The sequence below is a fragment of the Notothenia coriiceps genome, unplaced genomic scaffold (assembly GCF_000735185.1).
Source record: "Notothenia coriiceps isolate Sejong01 unplaced genomic scaffold, NC01 NC01_scaffold00000339, whole genome shotgun sequence".
Lineage (NCBI taxonomy): Eukaryota > Metazoa > Chordata > Actinopteri > Perciformes > Nototheniidae > Notothenia > Notothenia coriiceps.
In genome coordinates this window covers 15,681,182-15,706,430 of record NW_011333040.1, presented here as the reverse complement: position 1 = coordinate 15,706,430, position 25,249 = coordinate 15,681,182, and the positions used below count along the sequence as shown (strand labels likewise).

The 25,249-nt window shown below is 39.2% G+C and overlaps 3 protein-coding genes across 3 annotated transcripts in view; 1 reads left to right on the top strand and 2 right to left on the bottom strand.

The window, feature by feature from the left end:
- Positions 1-10,116, top strand: part of LOC104951563 (ezrin-like) — a 49,877-nt gene extending 39,761 nt beyond the window's left edge. The window contains exons 12-16 of the mRNA XM_010778248.1: positions 1,134-1,264; positions 2,447-2,607; positions 4,225-4,317; positions 7,163-7,417; positions 8,699-10,116. Of these exons, the coding sequence (XP_010776550.1) occupies positions 1,134-1,264; positions 2,447-2,607; positions 4,225-4,317; positions 7,163-7,417; positions 8,699-8,863 (805 nt within the window). The 3' untranslated portion in view covers positions 8,864-10,116. The remainder of the gene's footprint in view (positions 1-1,133; positions 1,265-2,446; positions 2,608-4,224; positions 4,318-7,162; positions 7,418-8,698) is intronic.
- A 2,297-nt stretch (positions 10,117-12,413) lies between these two features.
- sytl3 (synaptotagmin-like 3) lies at positions 12,414-20,783 on the bottom strand. Its single transcript, XM_010773111.1, has 12 exons — positions 20,477-20,783; positions 19,604-19,813; positions 18,880-18,947; positions 18,710-18,761; positions 18,522-18,594; positions 18,365-18,437; positions 17,331-17,452; positions 16,510-16,632; positions 15,600-15,772; positions 14,904-15,000; positions 14,644-14,814; positions 12,414-12,810 (listed from the first exon to the last, which is right to left on the bottom strand). Exons 1-12 carry the CDS (start codon positions 20,599-20,601, stop codon positions 12,667-12,669), a joined length of 1,431 nt encoding a protein of 476 aa, XP_010771413.1. The 5' UTR covers positions 20,602-20,783; the 3' UTR covers positions 12,414-12,666.
- The window catches only part of LOC104951554 (ectonucleotide pyrophosphatase/phosphodiesterase family member 1-like), a 61,482-nt gene continuing 56,839 nt past the window's right edge, over positions 20,607-25,249 (bottom strand). The window contains 1 exon segment of the mRNA XM_010778236.1: positions 20,607-20,747. Coding sequence (XP_010776538.1) covers positions 20,607-20,747 — 141 coding nt within the window.

The window sequence follows — 25,249 nt, the reverse complement described above, 5'->3', positions numbered from 1 at the left end:
ATACCAGCAGACAGTTAGGATCCACACACACACACACACACACACACACACACACACACACACACACACACACACACACACTCTGGGCTGGTGTCCTAAAACAGTTTCTAGATGGTTTGGTACAAGTCCCTTAAGGTGTCCAATGTAATCATAATTGAGCCCTGAGGGAGATCTCAGGTTGTTGCTGCAGCAAAAGTTATGCCATAATTAACAACAAGGCTGAAGAACAAAAAGTACTAAAAGGACAATCTAGCTCTCCTATAAAAATTATTAACCCGTTGAAGTTTTTTTTCAAACCTTTACATTTTTAAATCCACTGTAAGATATCAATGTAAATACAATGCTAATTGAAGAGTGAAATCAGTAACTTGCTGCAGCTCTACTTTGACTTCTGAATAGGCTTTGATGCTTAAATGAAAAAAGTTTGATAATCCACTTATCATCGAAGTCGTTCATTAAAAAAAAGCAAAAAAACGTTCTTAATTATCTTAGTTAACATTTTCAAAAAAAGGAATATGCAGCTTTTCTCCTCAGCTGAAAACATTGCTGTTACCATTATGATAGTAAGTAGTAGTAATAATTTAAGCAAAAATGCCAAATATTCCTTGAAAGCTTTTTCTCAAATGGGATTACTTCCTGGTTTTGGTTTTGTTAGTTTTTTAATCAATCTGTTTGAGATTTTAAATTGGGCCTAAGGGGATTTTGGCAGGTATTTCTCTCTATTTTCAGACATTTGATGGACTACTAAACAATGAGTGAAATAATCTTTTTGTTATAAGAATTGTTAGTCGCAGCCCTAATGTAAAACCATTAAATAATTCCTGTTACTGATGACTACACTGACATCCTTCAGCTCTCTAGCAGCTGTTTTCAATACAGAATCGCATTGAAGCAGTTAAATGGCCCCAAACGGTCAAACTGAGAGAGAATACTATTTACACGTTGCATTCACTGTATGTGACCATGCCTGATGTAGCAGCAACAGCAGTGATGGAGCAGCTTGTGCAATCACGCTGTGAATCTGGGGCTTATGTGTGTGTGTGTGGGGGAGGGGGGGGGGCAGACCCTGTCATTTGTCAGCCGTTACTATGCGTCCAGCATGTCAGCTCACGGCGGCTGTGTGTTATCTGCAGGGCCCAGCTGGATAACGAGAAGAAGAAGAGGGAGGCCATCGAGAAGGAGAAGGATCAGATGGAGCGAGAGAAGCAGGAAATGATGGTGAGGCTGTACCAGTTTGAGGAGAAGACCAAGAAGGCAGAGAAAGGTGAGGCGGGGGGGGCTTATATATCACTTAACCCTTTGTGAGGCATTGAGTGTGTGTGTGTGCATAGTTAGCATGTGTGTGAGGCGGGGGGAGGGGAACGTGAGGTTATGTAAGCAGGTTATTTGTTTTATCAACAACGTTTGTGACGAGTGTAAGCAGAAACAGTGAAGCATCTGTTATTGACTCAAGCACTGATGTGTGATCTGTGTTTACAGTATGAAGCATTCTGGTTGGTTGTTTTCTTTGTGTGTTTTGATTTTTACTTTGTTTAGTTTCCAAACCAGAAACCTGTTTGTTTTTGTGACAGTCTCTAAAGTGACTCCGGGGTTTCCTCATTAGTAATGATTAACACTTTAACAGCTCATAAATTAGTTCCAGATTATTTGAAGTGTTTGTTTTTAAATACTTCAAATTCCAGCTGACTGTGGTTTCACAGCTGGAAAAACACAAGTTGACACAGTCATGGGAAAGAGTCTGGGTGCCCAGTGCTTTTGTGATAACTGAGTGTATATCCTCTATGCCAGTGGTTCCCAACCTTTTTTCCCAAGAGCCCCCCCAAATGACTCCTATTGGAAGTTGCGTCCCCCCCCCCCACACACACAAGGGGTAATTAAAGTTTCAAAGTCTAAAAAATGCTACAACTGCTGTCACCAACTGGATGAATGTGAAGTATTTTGTGAAAGGAGCATGAAAGCGTAATTAAGGAGCACTATTGGAGTGACTTTGATGGTTATTGGACTCAGGATTCATTCATTTGGATTCCCGCTGTATGAAGAAATGAAAGGACCATGCAAGTGGAAACAATTCACAAAGGGATTAAACTGTTTAAAACACATTCTCAAAGTAAGCCGGATTTTGCCGATGTGTTTATGTGGATTCAAAAGTCGTAAATAATCTACAAAATGGAGATGAGGTCTTAAAATGTATGGAAAGGGTCTTAAAAGGTATTCAATTTGACTTCAGGATTCCTGCATATACCCTTTATAGGAAATCACTTAGCCTCTTTTTGAAGTAGAAGGCCATGAGCAAATTCATATTGAAAAACATGAACAAGAAAGATATTGAAAAATGCCAGCTTTGTCCTTCGAAAGGTCAAACTGGTTCTGATTTAACTTCTTCGTCAGCAATCTTTCTTTTTATGGGCTCGTTTTTATTAATGCTGCTTACCTTTCTGCGTCGTAGACATGCAGGAACAGATGCAGAGAGCCATGATCCTGGAGCAGGAGCGGAGGAGAGCCGAGGAGGATGCGGCCCGCCTGGAGTCCGAGCGCCAGGCCGCCCTGCTGGCCAAAGAGGAGCTGGCCCGCCAAGCTGAGGACCAGCTGAAGAGCCAGGAGCAACTGGTCAGTGCTGCACTCACACCCAGCAACTCTTTATTAACCTTCAACCAGGTTTCCAATCCTCTACGGTTATCTGTATAGTTTGTAGAACAACGGATATACAAAAGAGACACTCCGGTTAACTAGCATCTGTTTCATCTGACATTTCAATTCATTTGTATTTGTCCCGCTCATGGTACGCAAAACTCAATGTGCAATAATTGCCAACAAAACATGTCTCTACAACACACCATTGAGCAAAAAGGAGCAGGGAGAATAAACAAATCTTATATGAGCTGCCCCTTTCTAAAAAAACAAACAAAATAAATAGAAATAGATGGTGTGCCCTTCATAATACATTTCTTTTTTTTTTCACAGCCTAACATAACAGTGTGTTAGGATACTAAGAGAAACACAAAAAATACTTATTTCCCACTTGAGGGTTAACGGAAAGAAACAAAACAAAAAACACCAAAACATCACATGTATAAGGAAAAGGAAAAGTGCAACACCCTCATCTGAGTCCTACTGGAGTGGAAAGCGGTGCATACTAATAATAACAATAACACATCACACCTCTATTGCATGTTTGCTTTGAAACTATCTCATTCATGCTCCAAAACCAAGTCATTGTGTCAGTAAATTGGCAAACACCACCAAGATTAAAAAAAATGTTGAGCCAAACTGACAACATTTTTGACATTTGACATTTTTGACAACATCAAAAAAAGTTGGGCTGCATGTTTGAGAGATAAGACAAATCAAAGTGTTTGCTCTCCACATTCAGCGGAGACTTTGTCCACCAGGCACATAGCAGGGTGGAGTATTCAGCAGTGCCTGGCTACAGTAGCTCCAGACAAAACAACTTTGTAGCGTCCAGCTGGACCACACCCCATTACTGCAGACTTCTCCCCCCCCACCCCCCACCCTCTCTGCAGACCACCCACAGGACCGTGCTGCTCCCTCTCACTTTAACAGTCCGGACAGTAAAGCTGTGGTTCCTTTTCCCACAACCACACAGACACCTGCTGCTACGAGACCTTTATACTTAAACCTTATTAAGAAGCTTCTGCAAAGGATTTAGTGTCCGTGCTCTGAATGCCACTGAGAAGACAATCTGTAGCTGTTGAATCAAAGCACAGAACGCATTAATAGTTCACTTTGTTCCCCGTGTTTTCACTGAGGGCTGAACACCTTTTTCAAATCAACAGTTTCACGGCCGGAGAGTCGGTTCAGTGATTTTACAACCGAAGCAGGTGTCCCGTTTAATACTTAGCCTCCGGTTAGTGAGGCTGGTGAAAGACGAGCTGCTCACATTGTTCGGGGGTCCGGAGGAATGTACCACAGACTGGTCACGTTTCATCAGGACGCTCAGGCTTCGTTTTGTTAGGACTGAAACTCTGAATGCTTTTGAATAACATGAATAAACTAGTGTTCAGAAACTCAAGTATTCAAACCTTGACCTACTTTTAGCGTGTCAGTCCTTCTGTGTCTTCAAGTACAGCTTTGTTTATTCTTTCTGCTGTACTCTGTTCTCTCGATGGGACCACCTGATTAAATAAACGTGTTATTCCATGATCCAGCTACATGTATTAAACCTGGACTCTTTAATAAGTGTGTCTCTTGTTGTTTTCTTCACAGGCTTCAGAGCTGGCAGAGCACACGGCTAAGATCAGCCTGCTGGAGGACGCCAAGAGGCGCAAAGAGGAGGAGGCTAACTCCTGGCAGCTCAGGGTGAGAGCTTTACCTGAGAGCACACTGAGGCTCATTCAGACACTTTACAGCAGGCAGTTACAGTATGTTAGATTCAATTCCATTAGTTTAGACCAGGGGTAGCCAACACGGTGCCCGCGGGCACTCAGTCGCCCGCAGGGGCAACGTGAGTCGCCCGCTGGGCATGTTCTAAAAATAGCTCGCCAAGCAAATCCAAAATGTATAAAATACACAAAACAAAAAAGGAAATGTAATTAAAAGAACCTACTCTATGCATAAACAAAACCTCAATCATAGCGAACCCTATCTACTTACTACAACTCTATATCTATCTAACACCCCTCCTCCCCCCACCCCCACAATGAATATCGACCAATCACGTTCTTGCTTGATTTGCGGGACCAGCGTTGCAGTCGGGAAGAAAAGCAATGTAGCACCTCCCCGCTGATTTTCCTTCTGTCAGAATCTACACATCAGCCCCATTGAACAGCCTATCATGCCAGCCGATACCACACATGAGGGGCAGAGTTGTACTGTGTGTGTGTTGCAACTTGCATATATTTATTGCACTTGATGCACACATACACGTGGCGTAATTTCCTTTAAAAAAAAAACAGTTTAAAAGGGGAGTGATTAGTCAAATATGCATAAATGAAAAGATAGAATGCTAACTAGGTAACATAAGATAAGAATAAACAAGTTGAAATGATTTGTTATTGGTTGTGATCATATCCTAAAGATGTTTGGATTATTGAAAAGTATACAGCTCCCTTTCATCTGAGTGTTGAGAGCTGTATCCATCAATTCATTTTGTGCTCCAGATTGATGCATTTCACTTCAACATTTAAAAAAAATTCCCATGGAGGATGTGAGGCCCCCTCCCAAAATAAAGCAGGTTAAAATAATTAAATTGAATAAATGTTAATTTAGTAAACACTGAAAACGGGTCCCACAGACCCAAACAGCACACAAAGGTTAAAGGTAAGCATATAATAACGTTAAAATGTGCTAAATATATACACTGCAAAAAACAAAAAAAAGAGGAGTAAAAGCAGCCCCCGACTTGTTTTCTTTTTTGAAAGTAGCTCTCGTCCTAAAAAAGGTTGTTGACCCCTGCTTTAGACTCTTTCTCTGCGATTATACATTCTCTACACTATAGACAAAACTGTTTAAGAAACGAGGCAGTTGTGATTCATTTTTTATTTAAAATTTTTTAGTCAATTTATTGAACATGTCGGAAACAAAACATACAACAATAATAATATAATATATATATTCTTTTTTTTTTTTTTTTTCTCGCTCAAAATAATAATTATAACAAAGGACAAAAAGAAAATAATACAAAAAAAAAGAAAATTCTCAAATAGTCTCTGTCATGTTCAACAGGGGCAAGAAGAAGCTTAAAAAACGTTCCTGGTCCTACCTCCTCTAGCATGCACTTTTCTTATAAATAAAATATTAGGTCATCGTCATCAGCGACATGTTTGTCTTAAAATATTACAAAACAATCAGAAAGAAATTACTTTTAAAATTACAAGAAATAACAAATGGGATTTTTACAGGTCCTGTTCATAACCATTAATGATTTGACTCCTAAATAATACTTTCAGTTTAGATAGACTTGTTAAAGAGTAATGCATGACTCCCACCCTCTGCACTCAGAATTCAAGCTTTTTCCTTCGGGCCGGTTAGTTGTCCCAAAGAGTAGAACGAAGCGGTATGAAAACACGTTTATCCCTGCAGCTATTGCACAAATGAACACATCATAGGAGTGTCACACAGATGCATATTTTTATTTATTTAATTATGAATTGTAGTAGTAGTGTTTTCCTTCTTAAAATGTTTCTGAAATATTTTGAGGTTGAGCAGGGTATACTTGTACTTTTTACTAGTCCTTTTATTAGAGATGTGTCTGTTGTTTGTGTTTGTTCTTAGTGTCAGGATGGATCCCTTGTCTTTTTCTCTGCAAACAAAATCTACCTACGGGTACAAATAAAAAACCTGAACCTGAATGCTTGTGATCTTAAATCCAAACCAAATCAGATATTATAAATATAATATATTCTATTCATACTATTACTTCATGTTTATTATTATGTGCCATTTTATTTGTATTCTTATCATCCATACTTGTCAACCCTCCCGATTTTCGCGGGAGACTCCCGATTTCATTGCCCTCTCCCGCATTTCTCCCGATTTCTGACAAAATCAGATTTACACACGACTGTTTCCACTCTGACTTTAATACAGCTACACCATTGTTTGGTTTCCATGGTAACACGTCTCTTTAGTAGCGCGCGCAACTCAAAGTCTGAGAGGGTGAGGCAGATATTCACAGAAAACAGAACAAGAATCGACAACTGCTCCTTTCCTGTAAAATACAGGTCCAGCCCACAAATACTGTATGCTCCATCAAGGACGGTGCTAACAGTTCCGGCGATCCACTAGCACACACCCCCCCACCAATTTCGCATTTTGAAATGCTACCGATTTCTGAGGTCTAAAGGTTGGCAAGTATGTTATCATCCCATGTGTAGTATCTGTGTTCCTGTCTTATTCTGTTGTTGCTCTAACACGGGGATCAATAATAATAATAATAGAGGACATTTGTATAGCGCCTTTCAAGGGACCCAAAGCCGCTTTACATGGTGAACAAACAAACAAACAAACAAACAAACAATGAAGCTCCATTTTACCTTACCTTATATAAAACAAATTTTTTTTTTTAAAACGTGATTGGGCCAGGGAGGCACTTTCTATTAGACCGTTGACTTTCATTTTGTTGACTTTGAAACTTGAAAAGAAAGGATTTTTCCATCCACAGAGAGTTTAAACTGACTCTGTGTTTAATTGCTTCTCCTCTCAGGCCCAGGAGGCGCAGGACGACCTGATAAAGACCCGGGAGGAGCTGCACAATGTGATGACGGCGCCCCCCCCGCCGCCTCCCCCCCCCATGTTCGATAACATGGACTACAACAGCGACAGCGAGGAGAACGTCAGCGAGGAGAACCTCAGCACGAACAGCGCCGACCTGCAGAACGACGGCATCAACGACCACCGCTACGAGGAGGACCGCCTGACGGAGGCCGAGAAGAACGAGCGCGTGCAGAAACAGCTGAGGGTAAACAAACGCTGTCAATAGTATTTATTTCATGTTATATGACAACAACTGTTTCTTTGTTTTTGTAATTTGGTATTAAGATGAAAATTGTAGACAAACCAAGCACATAGGGAGTGAAAAAATACAAGAGAAAATATAATATATAAATAAAACCAAATGAAATGACTAGATAAGAGATAAAGGAAGAGATAAAGACTGATATAAATAGTACAAAATAAAAAGTCCCCTCAACATCGGTGAGTCAGTGAAACCACACAACACCGTAGACACAGGACATCATTGAGTTATTAGTAAATCCACAGTAACAAACAAAGTCTCTGACAAGAAACACAAACCACAAATACTCATTCAAAACAAACGAACACAGTGGAACTATTTCTGACAGCTTTTTTATAGATTTGAAAATAAAAAAGTATCTTCCAGTGAATTGTGAATTGCTGTTTGCATTTGCATGAGCACGGCTTCCTGTAATAACAACGTGATGACGCAAAAGGATTATCAATAAAAGTGTCCAGGACTAATTCCTTACTATAGAGTACTGAGTGTCAGTGATACAGGAAGTAGGAACAGTCAAAAGAACAGATATGAAATTGTCAAAATGAGCTTTTACAAATCCTTTAATTAAGAAATCTTAGTTGAGTAAATGTACAAAAGTATTGACATCAAAATATTGTAAGTACCAAGAGTAAAAGTACTTGGACGAGCAACTTTGAATTACTTTATATACTGCTGCTGGATATCTCAACCCATAATTATATATCAATGTTTATTTATTAGTTGATTTATATTTAATTGTAGCTAATCATCCAAATCTTTTAAAGTTACTAAAGACACATTTAGTGGAGATAGAAGTTCAACATTGGCTTCCAAAATGTTGTATAAGTAGTTACAAATTGCTCTTAAGTACGACGCTATGAGTACATGTACCTCTTTACAGAATAATCTAAATCAAAATTCCTTTATTCGACCCGGTGAGGGGAGGGGGGGGGGCATTACATTGTTACAGCAAAGTATACATTACATAAATAAAACCCTCTTAGACAAAGGCATCCACATTGTATAGTTAAAATATTTACAATTTACAGAAGTACACATTCAGGTAGACGAGTAAGTAGCAGCAGTATTTATAAATAAAATAAGTGCAACATTATAGAATGAAGACTGGTTGAGTAGTAAAATGATACAGATCATTGTTACAGTAATAGATTGCACATCAGTGGTTGAATATTGTAAGTTGTTGGATTTGTTTCTCACGCCCTCCTCCCCCCTCTCTCCCCCCAGGCCCTGACCTCAGAGCTCGCTCAGGCGCGTGACGAGTCCAAGAACACCACGAACGACCTTCTTCACAGCGAGAACGTCCGGGCCGGCCGAGACAAATACAAGACGCTGAGACAGATCCGATCGGGCAACACCAAGCAGAGGATCGACGAGTTCGAGGCCTTATAGAAAGATCCCTCGGCCCCTCGCCCTTTCTGATTGGTCCCTACGTCTCGGCACGTGGACACACACACACACACACACACACACACACACGCTCATGTATAACACACACACCAGTCGCTGACTAACCTGGAGCAGTATAAACAGAGAGACACACTCCTGTTGGGAATGTGCAGAGCTTTGCAAATCCTCAGAAGAAAACTTAGTGCCAAATCCATTCCTCCTCTTAGTGTCTCAGACCTTGTATTTGATTGTGTGTAATTGGTTCGACTTCAGACCTAATCATTATTGTTTTAATCCAGCGGTGTGATGAAGTAGTGGGACTAGCCAAATGTCTTATTGTTTCATGATGTGCACATATGATATTTAATCAAAGCCTCGCTTCTTTTTCATGTTTGCCGTGTTGGAAGAAAAGGACAGCTTGTCGTTGAAAGCGACCACTCAGAAAGGAGGAAAAGTATAAGCAGGAAAATGTTTGTTTTTATTTTCCTTTATATTTGAACACTTCCATTTATGTTTAACATTGCTATACAGTAGTTTAAAATCATCCCTAGCTTGATATTTATACTGTATATGGGACATTAAAAAGGGTATTTCATCTTGGTTTGTATATTTTTGCTATCTACTAATGACAATGAAAACATTTATGTTTTATATATTGACCAAAATAGTCTTATGTTCCATACGTTTTCCTTCAGATCACTAAATTAAAGAGATTTAACTGTAAGTTATTATTATTTTTTACTGTAGGAAATATCCAGCTGCATGCCATTAAATCATTAAAGGACAATGCTATCTATCGAGGTACTTTTTATTTGTTCGCAGCATGCAGAGAAATGTCTTTATCCTCGCAGCGCTGCGTGGACTGGGACACTTTAGGTTTGATATATTTTATTTCTCTGTTCTGCGTCATGTTGCTGTTGAGTGAGAGACGAGCATGTGTTGTGCTCTCCCCCCCCGATGTGGCCTTCTCTGGCCGTCCCTCTGCAAGGTCAGTGACAGACGGTCGGCCCTCACTTTGTAGCCAAGGTTCTCAGTCACACAAACGTTAGTTATTTTAGTGTTAAACCTAATGAGGGTTGAGGTGAGCGTTACAAAGAGTTTTCATTTCGCAGGTCACTATGGACAGACAGTGAACATCTCTCTCTGGACCAGAGTCGCCTCTACTGTAAGAAAACACTCCTTTTGTATATGAACAGGATTTTATAATGAGGTGTTCAACATATTGGCAATAAAGAAAAATCTATGATTACACATCAGCGTTTCTTTGTTTGTACACTTTTTGACCAAAACATCCCTGTCTTTATGCACACACACATGAACTTATGAAGAGCACTTTTTTTCAACATACTATACTGTGACTTCTTACTGACGTACTATAATGTTAAATGTTTCGACATACTATACTACAGTATGGCTTATTTTCTTAGAAACTATATTATGACTTTTTGTTTACATACAACTTTTTACACATGTTATCACATACTGTATTATGAATTTTCATAAATAAAATTGTATTTGAACTACTGTTTTGAGCATGTACAATACTATGACCTTTTTTGACCAAAACTTCACTACGGCTTTTTTTTTTTTTTTTTAAAAGCAATTGTTATAGCATTTTATATTGGCATGCTATTTTAAGCCCTTTAAAATACTAAACTGGGGTACAATACAAAAAACTCTCAAAGTTATGAGGGCTAAATGCCAATTAAGGAAGGCACAGCGCTCGTTAACTGTTGCCATGGTGACTCTCTTACAGTAATAACGCACTGTGACCATGTTATAGTGCCGAGTGTGTTTCTGAATGACATGTTTGCCTGCCTGACGTTGCCGAGTGACAGGGACGGTGACGTCACTCAACCTGTTTGGCATCCTAACAACTGTTGCCATGGTGACCCAGAACAGACCGGGTTTACAGAGAATCCCAGGCCGGTGACATCATCGCTGCTCTTCTTCTTCTTCTTCTTCTTCTTCAAATGAAACCAGAGAATGTCTTTCACACAGACCCAGACAAGAAAGGCTTCATTGTCCAGAGGGAGAGAGTCAAACCACTTCGAGTTTAGTTTAGGAAAATCAGATCAGTTTCATTTCCAGTGATTTCATTGCATGGATCTTTAGCTGAACATCACTTTCAGGAGGAAATTGAATTTGAGCGATGCCTTTAATGCTGCAAAGAAGCTTCTAGCACACTTTAATACCACTTTTGTTAATATTGTGCCTTTTATCATATTTAAATAAACATTTTGATCTTCTGGGGAACACTTGACAAGAACCAGATAATAAGATGGATATCACGCTAACTGCTCACTGTTGGGTTGGATCATTATATTTCCCAAAAGGTTGAATTATTCCTTTAATACATGTTTACAGACAATAAACAAACACAAACAATCTTTAGAAGGGATTACACCATAGTGTTTTGGAATCTGAATGGCATTTAACAATAGTTTTCCTTTCTGGTCTCACCCGTCAGACACACACACAAACACACATATCTATACAAACACACCCTCAAGCTTATTATACACTTGCACTCTTTGATGCATTTATAAACACACACACCAGAACACACACAACACACCTCAAAGGCCTACGGAGATTGACACATACACGCACAAAGAGACATGCAAGGCCACAATGAGGTGTGCTTACACTCTGACGCATGTGTTCTGCTCTGTGTTTGCATAAAAGAGAAGGTGTTAGGCACCTCTGATAAGGACAGTTAGATCATGGCCATGTGTTAAAACTCAGTCTGCAGGAAGTCATGGAGTCTGAAGGAGACGCTCTTCTGACCTCTAGTGATGGAACATGGGCCTTTTATTCCCCTTAAACTAAATCATTCTACAAATAAACTTTACTTGAGCAAGTGTTACATTTGTATCCTGCGTTATACCTTTGTCTTCTCTGCATGTATCTGAAAGCTGGAGTTGATCACTTTATAAAATCTGATACTCTACAATTTTAGAATTTTAGAATAAACTATTCCAAAGTTTAGGAAGTAGTCAAAATGTACGGTAATCAGTCATTATATTCCGTTAATAGGATAACTCCAAACCCAGAAGTTACTTTTACTTCAATACTTACTTACTTACTTACTTTTGCTGTTTTACTTTTATAACATGTCATTTTGAATGTAGGACTTTTACTTGTAACAGAGTTATTGTTTTTGCAAGGCAGTGTTCTTCATTAATGTACTGTAAAGTAATGCTGAAAATGTGTTCTTAATTGTTTTCTGTATTTTTCTTTTTAAAAAGTGTGGGAGTATTGAATTGTTTAATTTAATAAATGAAATCACATGATAACTACTACATCAGAAAACACATTATAATCTACTGCATGATTTGGGATGTTATAATTCATGTAATCATATCAGAAACTACAGTAAACTACTTATTTTATTTATTAGTAAATATGTATTATTAGCTGTATAATTCATGACAGAAAATTCCTTTATTTATATAAATAGGTGTATGATAATTAAATATTCTAATATATAATATGAATTCACAATATAAAATAATTCATGACATTAAAATAAAAAATGACGTTGCTGGTGTTAAATCAAGTCAGCTTTAATCAAGTTAATTTATTAAGCCCAATATCACAAACATTACAAAAAGATGTACAATGCGTTCTGTGGTTTCAGAAAGTAAGGGACGAAATAAAAAAAGAACAATAAATTAATTAATAAATTAACAAAAAAGGAAGTTAAACAACTTTTGTGCAAAACGGACAACTGCAATATCATCCTTTTTCAAGATGAAAGGCTTTAATCAAGTGGATATATGTTGTTATTAAACTATCACATGTTAAATGATCTGCCGACGTGTGTCTTTCTCCTGCAGACTCTTGAAGGAGCTGAGCTGCATGACCTCCCTCTGCTCGGAGGAGGAGAACTTGACTCTGAGCAGCACTTCTCCTCCGTGTTGCTCCACAGCGCCTCCCTCTGAAGCCTGCACAGAAACACAAGAAGGAGAGGGAATAAACTCACATGCAGCCTCAAAACCAATCCCAGAATACATTATGTGATGAAGAACTGCATTATTCAGAAATGTTTAAAATTATTGAGTTCAAATGGAAAACCAAATCTTTGATAAATAACTTTTTTCATATAAAAACTACCAGAATAAAAGATAAGCGGCCTGCAATAAATTCTGAGATAAGAGGAAGGATAAAATATTAATATATTTTTCATAGATGAGCAGGTTTTTTTCTGTATTAGTCATACTATTATTTATGTTGAAATGTTTTCACTTAAGTGGATAGTAAGGCATTTCAGAAAATATGCTTTTTTTGTTAATTCTTTTGAGGGCTTGATGAGATATTACTGTCATCATGTCTGTATGAGGCCCCATTTACACAGGAACACAAACGCAAACAAACCAAATTCGATATCAAAAAAGTATTCCGTTCAGACAGATACGGCTCAATAAACGTGTCCCTTCACACGAGACCGCTCGACCCGCTGGAGACGCTGTAGTACATATGCCGGGTCTGTAAGTGGCGCTGTACTTCCGCCACAAAATACACCAAAAGCAGTGAAGAAGACCCTCGAGTGTGGTTGCCATGGTTGCCCTTCTGTTTATGTTTTATGTCTGTTTTATCACAATTGTACTTAAAGAGTCTGTGACACGATTTTCCCCCATCATCCAAACCCATCAATTTGAGTAAATATTGTCCCCTTGAAAACCGTTACTGAACTGATTTTGGATATTTGTACTTTGATAACCATTAATCTGCCCTTCAATGTTGACCATTTCCTGGATCTTCTCGGGGATTCTTCAAGTCCCGCCAAATTATGGGTGACGTCAATGCGGGCACAGCGCTCCAGCTGCACCGTTCAGGATCNCATCATGTTTGTATGAGGCCCCATTTACACAGGAACACAAACGCAAACAAACCAAATTCGATATCAAAAAAGTATTCCGTTCAGACAGATACGGCTCAATAAACGTGTCCCTTCACACGAGACCGCTCGACCCGCTGGAGACGCTGTAGTACATATGCCGGGTCTGTAAGTGGCGCTGTACTTCCGCAACAAAATACACCAAAAGCAGCGAAGAAGACCCCCGAGCATGGTTGCCATGGTTGCCTGGTTGCCCTTCTGTTTATTCTCCGCGATGGATTTTGCAACATGTAGTTCATGTAGTTCTCCATGTCCACTTGTTGCTGATGGTTGTGGTAGAGGAGCTGTAGATTTTGCACTAACATCTGTATCATGGTCAGTAGCAGTAGCAGTATCTACTGACAGTAGCTGAATACTGATAGTAGCTACTGACCATGCTACAGCAGTGAGCAGCAGAGGTGGGGAGAGGCGGGGCTATGGCTTCATCGTTATCAGGAAATTATCGTTTAGGACGTACACACGGAGCCGTTTGCCCCCCCAGAGCATTCTGTCCGCGGATCTATCCACCTTGGGACCCGTTATCGTTTGAGGGGTCCGTTTCCGCGGTTCTGTTACGGCCTCGTGTGAACGAACGGGCTATACGAAAGAGAAAAGTAGCGGATACAACCCGTTTCGTTCCCGTGTAGACAGCGCCTCAGAACTACTGTATGCTACAGCCAACAGTCAATTAGCTTAGCTTAGCATAACAATTGGAAACAGGAGGAAACTTCTGCCTTGTCTCAGTCCAAATTGTAATAAAATTCACCTACCAAAACCAAATCTAAAGCTATATTGTTAGATCAATATCTCTTGTAAGATTATAACCTTACAAAGTGTGAACAACTAGCATTTGGGGATGTACTCTTCATTTAATATTGAACACAGTGCCTTTCAGTTTTACCTTGTGACAAAGTGGGTACCAGTTGAAGCTCTGGGAAGTCTTGTCCTCAAACCTCCAGCCATCCAGCGGGAAGAGGGCCTCGCCGAGAAACACTTTCCTTCTCAGGGTCCCTGAATGCCACACAGAGGCCTGCAGTCTCTTTCCAAGCAGCAGGTGGCGCTCTATGGGAAACTGTCAAACACCAGACCAAGAAATTTGTTTAATTTGAGATAAGTGGCACAATTATTGTCCAGACAACTGAGGTAAAATCATGTTTGTACCTTGAACACTTCATTATAAACCGGATTCGTCATGTTTTTCTTGACCGTCGTCTTCATTTTGCCGCTCTTTCCCGGCAGCATGCAGAGTTTGACGTACCTACACAAATAAATATCAAGATGCTGAGTATTTGATGGATAACCCGATATGAAACAAGGCCTAAACATGAACAAGCATTCAGAGCACTTGAAAAAATGCTGCTCCAAAAACAAGTTAAACAATATTGAAAACATGCTGTTTTCACTTGAAACACGTACAAAAATCTACCAATAGAACAAGTGAACATTTGCTTGGTAAGATTTCTTGAAATAAGAAGGGATATTTAGATAAATCAGATCTTATAATTAGCTGGGAGAAAAAAATGGAACTATATTTGACCAGAATCAGGAAATGTTGTTTTAAAATAAAAGCCGCAAATGCTCAAACGTTTTCTGTTTTCTGATATTAGTTGATGATTTTCTAATAAATATGTAAAAACAGAATGTGTTTCATCTGAGATACAACTCAAAATAAGATTTTTTGACTTAACAAGATGATGCATTGTCTAAAAACAAGACCTGATATCTCACTGCAGTGTTAATTTCTGAAGTTATTGTGTCTTATATCAGGTGTAAAGACATATTCTGAGTAGATATTAGACAAATGTACATGGCAAGATTTCAAGTTTTTGTAGTGAGAGTGATATTTATTATCCTTACGGGTGGCACTTCTTCTTCTTGGCGTCTCCGTAGTAGAGATTTCTGCAGCACCCGACGGTGATCTCCAGACAGGACGAGTCGCTGCTGTAGGACAGAGCCAGCTCCAGCTCTCCGTCCATGCTGACGCTCTCCAAGAGGCCGCAGTCTGTGCTGAGGATGCTGCAGCTGCTGCCCTGAGAACATTCAAAGCATAACATGTAGTATTCTGCCAGTGAGAACATTTAAATACACAACATGTAGTATTCTGCCAGTGAGAACATTTAAATACACAACATGTAGTATTCTGCCAGTGAGAACATTTAAATACACAACATGTAGTATTCTGCCACTGAGGGTCTCCGGACTTCATGATACACTGAATATAGCAGTTTCATGTTAAAACATCTGTGTTTTCTGGTTGCTTAGCTTGGTAGCTTGACTGAAAACGAACGTCCAGGAGGGGCTGTGATTGGAGTTTGCATTTGTGTTTGCTCAACTTGTTAATCTGATCAAATGTCCACTTTGTTCAGTTAAAACATTTAATTTCTGACAGCTTCTGGCTTCAGGAAACAGCAACCCGTTTAATGAAACAAGGCAATCAATATGTGGGAATTACTTTTTTCTTTGTAATCGTTATTCTGCTTCTGGCAAACAACTACAAAGCAGACACATGCTCAAAGGGAATACATGGCATGAAGATTACAGAAAATAATTATTATAGATTTCAATCATTAAAATCAGTAAAAGAAACATTTTGGACAATGTAAATGACCAACTCAACAAAATATATAAGATATGTCTAGTTGTACTAACTGAGGCCAATAAGAGTATTTTTTATATGAGCTAAAGGGCTGACATAAGAGTGTGATATTTCTAACGTCACAGGATGTCACTGGGGGATTTTTTTCTCTGATAATCAGTTTCTACTTACTCTCTTTCCTCCGGAGTACTCAGAACCACAGGAAGTTTCTTCCTCCGCCCCCGTGGACGAGCCCTCCTGGTCGCTGTCTTTGCTTTTCTTGAACAGGTTTGGAAGACTAGGGCCTTTAAAGAGCTGGAGAAAGACGCAGGGTCATTTATTTAATATTTAATAACAGTTATTCCTTCTTAGCGAGATAAGATGAAATTGAGTTGACTTTCACTTTTGGTACTTTAAGTAGGCCTATATACTGATCCAAATCATTTTGTACATTTGATAGCCAATTGGAGTCCGAGTGTTACATAGTGATGTCACCGTGTAACAGCAGTAAACAAAAAGTCAGATCGAGGCGTTTCAGGCCTCTGGAATGAACTTTGGGATTTTAGCATTTGTTTCAAGTTTCAAGTTTCAAGGCTTTTATTGTCATGTGTGAATAGCTACAGTGTAGTTATGACAATATAAATATTAGGTCACAGGCTCCTCCAAAAGTGCAACACAATAAAACAGATAAAATAGTACAAGTAAATAAAGTAAAATTGAATATATTAGAAACAGAATATGATAGAAACTGTGCAGAATAGTCTATACGGTGGAATATTGATATATATGATATATGTGAGTTGCAAACAGATGAATGTTATGTATGTCCTTTCAAAAGTTCAGGTGTTTAACATTCTTATAGCCTGTGGAATAACACTTTGCAGACCATTTACATGCACAAAAACCCATAAGACACACTACAGGAAAAGGGAAAACCCCAAAAAGCCAGTATAGGTGTACTGGCATTTTAAGGCACTAAAGCTGAACGTGTGGATTTGTTGCAGCTCACGTACCCTGCTAGATTTGCTGATGTCAGTTTCAGAGAGGCTCTTCTGGGTGCTCAATTTGGAGCCTCTCTGGTCGTTGTCCACACTCAGCAGGTCTCCTCGCACATCGTTCTGAGAAGTGGAAATCTCTGCATCGAGAAACAAGAAGTTAGACCATGGTGTCCAAACTTTTCTCACCGAGGGCCACATACAGAAAAAAATATACGAAGGGCTGGGGAACTCACTAGAGGTATAGGGTAGAGGTTAGCAAAAATCAATCAAATGTAGGTAAATGATGCTTGTGAGTGTTGGCAGCTCATCCCTTCAAACAGAAGCCTCAGATTGATTATAATAATGAGAAATAGGAAGGGTATGTTTCAAGTCAGTGGGCTTTTTTCTTATCAACTAAGATATGTTAGAAAATGTTTCCACGTTTAATTGACTACATTTATTTGAAAAGTGGTCTTATTAACACATGAATACTACTGTGTAATATATTTTTACATTTATATTTAAGAAGTACAATATAAGACAAGCACAAGTTTGATTTGTGGGCCATATTTCATTATACTTTTTTAATTTGCTGAGGGCCGATTCAAAATGGTCCGCGTGCCGCATTTGGCCCCCCGGGCCGTAGTTTGTACACCTCTGAGTTAGACTCTTCAAATCTCAGGAAATAACTGAATAAATGTTAACTCACAGAGAAAAACTAAAACTATTTAAAGCCAGATACACATTTCAAACTGTTTTTTTCTTTTAACAATGCAATACATTATGTCGTTGCTTTCTGTGACCCTTATCTTATGCAACTTCTCGTGCAGTTGATTAACTCTTGATTGTGTTTGCATCATATTATTCATGACACACTTCCTTTGTGGTAATCATTGCTCATCAGATTAATATGCAATAACATCAAGAGGAAGTCATGCTGTCAATTCTGAAAAGTTCTCACCATGCACACTGGAAATACTTGACTTTTTTTGGTGTTGCATAAAGAATTGCTCATCAATGTTGACCATTAAACCGATGAGAGGAAGTGTTTCAAAGATGCATCAACTTACTTTTAATATGACTGGTGAAGGAATCCATCAGATCCTCCATAGATTTGGTAAAAGGCTTTGAGTTTTTTAAATCCTGCAGATCAAAACACATCGTTAATTGGCACTCAGTCCATACATACACTTGTAGAATAAAGATGGGAATATGTCAGTGTTTTACCCCATGTCTGTTCAGAAACGCATAATCTGATAATAAGTAGGGCGGAGGAGTCGGAGGCACTACTGATATGTGACTGTAAAAAATATCAGAACAAAAAACATGTTACTTTGGCTTTTATTTTCAAGTTTCTCATATAATATATATAATCATATAATGTTCAAGAACACATGTGTTAAAACTCCTCGTACCTGAACACATTGTAGGTTTTTAATAGTTTGTCTCCAACCATCTCATATTTGTCTGTGAGGATCGATAAAAAGAGAAACATTTACACACTATCAAAAGAAGACAGTGACACTTAATACAAATGTGAGCATTTTATTCAGGTTATAAATATGAATGAGTATTGTAAACACACCTGCGGTGCAAGGAAACTTCTTAGCCCTCTCCTCTAAGAACCACTCTCCAGACCTGAACTTGACATCTCTGTGAGGAATAAAAACAAAACAAAATCACATTATTACCACTCACACATACTTATTAACGTACTAGAGTCTATTTGGAAATGAGCAGTTGCTGTAAAGTGAGATTGAAATGTTTTTATAGCCAAAGAAAACTGCTAAATGTGGAGAAAAACAAGGTAAAAGTGGTTAGAAATACTTGAGCTGTGTTGCAACTCAGTGTCAAACCACATCAAGGATTATTTCTGAAACAGTATGCAGCTCAAAGGCTTTTTCTCTTGCCGGTTTACCACAAGGTGAGTTCCTTTTTGCTTCTTACACATTCTCTCCAGTAGGCTACAGGTTAGCTCTGAGTGTTAGCGATACTTGCTAATGTAAACAAAGACCGTATTATGTCCAAAACAGTCGGGCATTGTTTCTGATAACAACTTTCAGATAGGGCCGTGGGTGTAAAGCCAGCCCACATTTCCTATATTACGTTATATTGGCAGCAAATCTGGATCAGCTCCGTTGTAACCCCGCTTTTAGAAATTTGGGCACGGAGGAAAAGAGAGAGGGTTTTGTTTCTGAGACTTTGTGAGTTCCCTGACACACCGGGGACACATATTTATGTATAAAAGACATACACAAGTTCATTTTGCATGATAGGTCCCCTTTAATAGTTGTAGTAAGCATGTGCACCTGTAGGCGTGGCAGACCGTGCACTTCCAGTCCTCCGCTCCCACGCGACACCGGCTGCAGATGCGGTGGCTGCAGCCGCGGCACACCGCTCCGGAGTTCCACAGTTTTCCCAGAGGCCTCTGGCAGCGAGCGCAGGTCCGCTCACCGTATTGCCGGGAGAAACTCTTCGCACCTCTCCTCCGAAGCTCCTGGAGGTCATGTTTCATCCTCCTGAGATGAAGATGGAGGAAAGCACAAACTTTAAATGAATACTCCACCCACAAAATGACCATATACATATCACTTATACTTACCTTGAATTGTTAAAGGTAAGATAGTCAACAAAAGGGGTTAACATGATTTTTCACCAGCTAAGGATTCAAAATCATAGCATGTGTTTAGGAGGTATTTAACATAAGACTGGATATAATTAACGGGTTGGGTGACAGGGTAAGGGTTAGTTTGTAAACTGATGTGTTGATGTAGTTTTGCTGTTTTAAATTGGGCCCTTATTAAAATAAATTAATCAAGACTTTATTTTAATTGCATTCTTTGTTCTCTATGGATTAATATGAAAAACGTTTCCTGCAATAATTCATTAATTCAATTGAGTAATTGATATACAACGGTTCATTTTGAAGATACAGTATGTATTTAAGCTGTTAGACAAAGAAGAATTATCTTCTGTCAGCAAATGTAAACATAAATGTGAATGACAAACATCAATTCTTTATAAGCTTCTTGTCACAACAAACCCACAAAATCTTATTTCCATTATGACTGTTTGTTGCTGGTCTCATAATGAGAGATGGTTGTACATTCTCCTTCAGCATCATTACTGTAAGAAGTATTTCCCATGCAGTAGTAATTATGAAAGTAGTCAAAATGACTCACCTTATCCTGTCCTCTTCAATAGTACGCAGCTGTTGGTCTCTCCGAAGAACCTCCAGGACTCTTTCTCTCTCCAGAGTTTGAAGAAAAGTTAAATCCATCTTTAAACAGCAGCAGTCTGTTATCATCTGTATCACTGCTGCCTTCTCTCTGTCTCTCTCTGCTTCACTGGCTTCTTTTTGTTCCTGTCTCCTCCTCCTCCTCCTCCTCCTTCTCTTCGTCTCTTGAACCCTCCCTCTTTACTGAACGCAGACCTCCTCTTCAGTCCCCACAGCTGAAAGAGTAAAAGTGAGAGAGTAAAGGTTATTCTAGTACGTTCCGGTAAGATGCCCCTTCTCCTGATTGTCATCTCCACAGTGTCCCCGTCCACGTCAGAGCCAGATATATCTGTACCTCCTGAGCAGAGGGTTTGTTTCCACTTGGATGATTTAACTGTGGAAAACCCTTTTTTAATATAATTGTTTTCATGAAAAGTGACTGGATACAAGTCTGCGACCTGATGATGCAGAGGGTTGGTAATCTACCGTAACCTCTACCACACAGGATCTGATGTAACAACAGACTATCTGAGCAAAATCCTACATTGTTTTAGACAGCTCATGTCTTCATCTTCCCTTCCTATCAGCATTACAAAGCATCACCCCACTGCACATGATCAGTACATTTCATTTCAATATACATATTTTCACCTCCATGAATTTCCTTCTGGTCTGTGGTCAATGCCGTCTATTGCTTTTTCTTTGCACTGGAACTGAGTTACAAAGCTATATCAATCAATTACCACCAACTCTGTTGCAAGGCAATGATAATTAGGTCAGTAACTATCTTGAATCTATTAAAGCCGTCTCCTGGCAAACCAAAAGCTTCCTCAAGTGCAGGAAGAGCAGTGAGGCTTCACTGATGTCAGAGCTGCAAAACAAACCAAATGCCAACCTTTGCATTATTGATGATTGACGTGCGTCTGTGTACTAGATTTTTTTTTTGCGGACCAGTAGACTTATTTCAATCTTACTTCAATAAATCATGACCTGGCTTAACATGTTGTTAATAAATATTAGAGGTAGTTGTTTGTATAATGTCAATTCAGACTTAAATGCTTTATTTTAGAGTTTGATACTTTGGGAAATAGGCTCATGTGCTTTCTTACCATTGTTGGATTGGTCAAATGATAGCTTTGCTGCAGTTATTAATCAGCTTACCACTAGTCCATCTAGTGCTATTTCTCTGCTTTTCATCATTTTAAGTCTTTGGGTTTTGGACTGACAAAACATCACATTAAAAGACATCCTCTTGGTTGGACATATTTCACTATTGACAGACAGATAAATCTATAATGGAGATGAAGAGCTTGTTAGCTTAGCTTAGCATAAAGATTGGAAGCAAACACAAAGGCTTTGTCTGAAGGTAGATAAATCGGATAGCACCTTTAAATCTCACTAAACAATGTTAGCGTGTGGTTGTATAATCTTTAGAAAAACTGAAGTTTTAAAAAGAAATGTTGTTTTGGGGTTAGCTTATGTCCCAGGCTAGCGAGCAAGCAAGCTAGTAAGTAGCACACCAGTCCAAGAAAGACCGTTTTTGTTTTCAGTCGTTATGCTAAGCTAAGCTCATGGCTTTAGCATCATGTTTAATATACAAAAAACTAAATGGTATCAATTCTCTAGCTCTTAACAAAATAATGAATAAACGGCCACATGTCAAATGATTTATTTCAGCTCTTATTCATCTCATAAGAGGGTCTCATTTAAAGACATTTCAATCTGAAACATAACCACTTTGCTCTAGTAGACAAGTGAAGCATGGTGAGAGAGTAATAGCCTGATGCCAGCCTGTGTTGGGAGATAAGAGCCTGTGCTTGTCACTGTCCAGAGCGGCCAGGAAGCTGTAGAAAACATCAGCGTAGGCTGTAATCAGGCCTCACGTCTCACAGAGACACACAGCTGCTATCTGTCCTCTGCTGACGTGCACCGGCCACAGGGATTCTCTCATGTTGTAAATATAAATGAGGCAAGATGGGAAATGTGCTGCTAGAAAGGTTGTGATGCAGCAAACATTTCTCCATGCTTGTAATTTGTTAATGTTAATGGATCCATCTAATCGACAGGTGAATTGATAATGAAATGTATTATTCGTTGCAGCCTTAGCTTAGCTTAGCATAAAGAATGGAAGCAGAGGGAAACAGCTAGCTTGCCTATTGATTAAGGTAACAAGATAAAAACACACTTTGAAAGCTAGCAAAATAACACGTTAAGTCTTATTCGTTAAATTTAGACTTACAAGAACTTACATTTAAAAGAAAATGTGGGTTTGTGATGCAACAGACATTTCTCCATGCTCACCTGTAATTTGTGAGTATTCAATTATTCATCTTGAGAATGATTGGAAGATTAATCGATAATGAAAATGATTGTTAGTTACAGCCTTATACAGTCTATTGTTACACCCACTGGCTCTGTCCTCAGATCAACAAACACCTTTAACTGTGATAAAATACCACAGTATGTCTTATTTGTTAAAAAAGAACTGAAATGCATGTTGTGGCTTCTAGAGGAAGTTTGTGATGCAACAGACATTTCTCCATGCCCCACTATATTTGGATCCCTTATTTGTAGAAACAAGTGCTCTCACTTTAACAGGAGGCTTTTAGTATAATGATCATCATTTCTATGAAAGTCATTTCAAGAACTCGCCTCTACTATGAAAGGACCATAATGATTCAGGCTGTGTGGTTTGGTGGTCTGAGTTCACATCCGAGAAGAGAGGGTGGGAACTCACATCAGCCCACAGCTCTGATAGGAAGGAACACCTGACTGGTTACACTGGGACCCAAATACAGAGTCTGAATGCCGTGAGAAAGACTGAACCGGTCACGAGGTCTCAGTTCAGTTTCCCACAAGATGCATACCAGCTCTGGCAGCTCTGCACTAAGAGTCATCACCACAAACCGATTCCAAATAAAAAACGTCTGTCATGGTCACGCTCACACGCCATGAGCTCTGACAGTGACTGAGGGTCCAAAACGTGAAGAAGTCACACAAGCCCTAATGGAAATATCTCAAAAATACCTCACACCTACTTAAGCTGCATGGTGTCGACATACAAGTATTTAGAAAATCATGCACTGGTTTCAATATTTTTTCTGCAGTTCTTCACAGTCACGAAAGTGCCTGGTTGCTAAAAATAAGCATAGTTACAAGGTAAAAGGAAAAGCACTTGTTACCAAAATAGAACATTTCTGTATTGCATTTTCACTGATGTGCTGACAGACACGAATGCAGCACTCCAACATGTAAATCAGGCTTAAGGGCAAGAGGAAAGCGTTGCACATAAAAAAAAATGTAGATTTGTACATGGCTTTGTCAACATCTGACTCAAGAAGGCATAATCAATACACAGCATGCAGCCAGGAGACAAGATACTGCGTCACTGCACAGAGAGCAGGAGACCTCCACTTATAGAGCAGTCACAGACACGTTTACAACTAAAAGCAACAATCACTTCATTTCAGTCAGTTCTGCTTTTATGATTACTCAATTGTTAGCTTTGATTACAAAACAGATACTCAACACCAGCTCTTTTTTTGCTAATTCTCATCTTGATATCACTTTGACAAGTACAACCTCAAAAGGAAAGCACACTCAGGTTTTTGAAATGATAACTGGGTCACAGCATTGCAGAGCAAAAAGCTGCAACATCTTACCTTTCAGTCTCGCTGCAGAGTGGTCAGCCTGAGGAAGTGGCAGATTTTGTATACACTGAGGGAAACATACAGAGCTCTGTTTCCTTCCTTCGTGAGATCAGACTTTTGCAATCTTGAGACTGCCGAAAGAGAAACGGCTGGGTGTTTTTATCACGCTTTTTGTTTCGGATGTGATGCATGTGTGCAGAAAGTGTTTCTCTGCAGCCCTGATCTCAAGGTGTCTTGGGTGAAGAAAAAAATATACAAGTGACAAATTCAGTGTAGAAGAGTTTTTATATGAGCTGCAAGATGATGGAAACATCTGTTCTCTTACAAACAATAACTTCCAGACAGTCACTGGGAAGAGCAAATTTAAGACTAGACAGAAAGTGTGTTGATCCCAGGAAATTATCTCAGCTACACGCACACACACGCGCACACGCACGCACACACACACACACGCACGCACGCACGCACGCACACGCACGCACGCACGCACGCACGCACACACAATTCAAGTTTTCTCATTCTGTTTTTGTGTACACAAATCAAAAAGCAGAAAGCTTCTCATGCCAAGCGTAAACTAAATACTGAGTTCAGCTAAAGTTTCTCAATCAACAGCCACATCCGACAGTTATGGTTTACCTGCAGAATATCAATAAAAGCAAAATGACCATGAAGAGATGCACAATTACCAGATAAAAAACAAAACGTAAATGATTCGAAAGTACAACTGATCAGGAGATGCAAAGTATAGAGACGCAAAACCACAATAAAGAGGCAAAACAACCATGAAGAGATGCAAAACTATATCAAAGAGACACATCATTGCAATGAAGACACAACATGAACAGAAAAACATAAATAGCTACACAAAAATGATTTGAAAACTACTACAAAGGCAAACATAGCTTAAAAAATACGTAAATGAACCACAAAGACAAACAAAAAGGGGAAATGTGTCTCATCATCCATCAATGCATACACTCAAAACTCACACACACACACACACACACACACACACACACACACACACACACACACACACACACACACACACACACACACACACACACACACACACACGTTTACCGAAC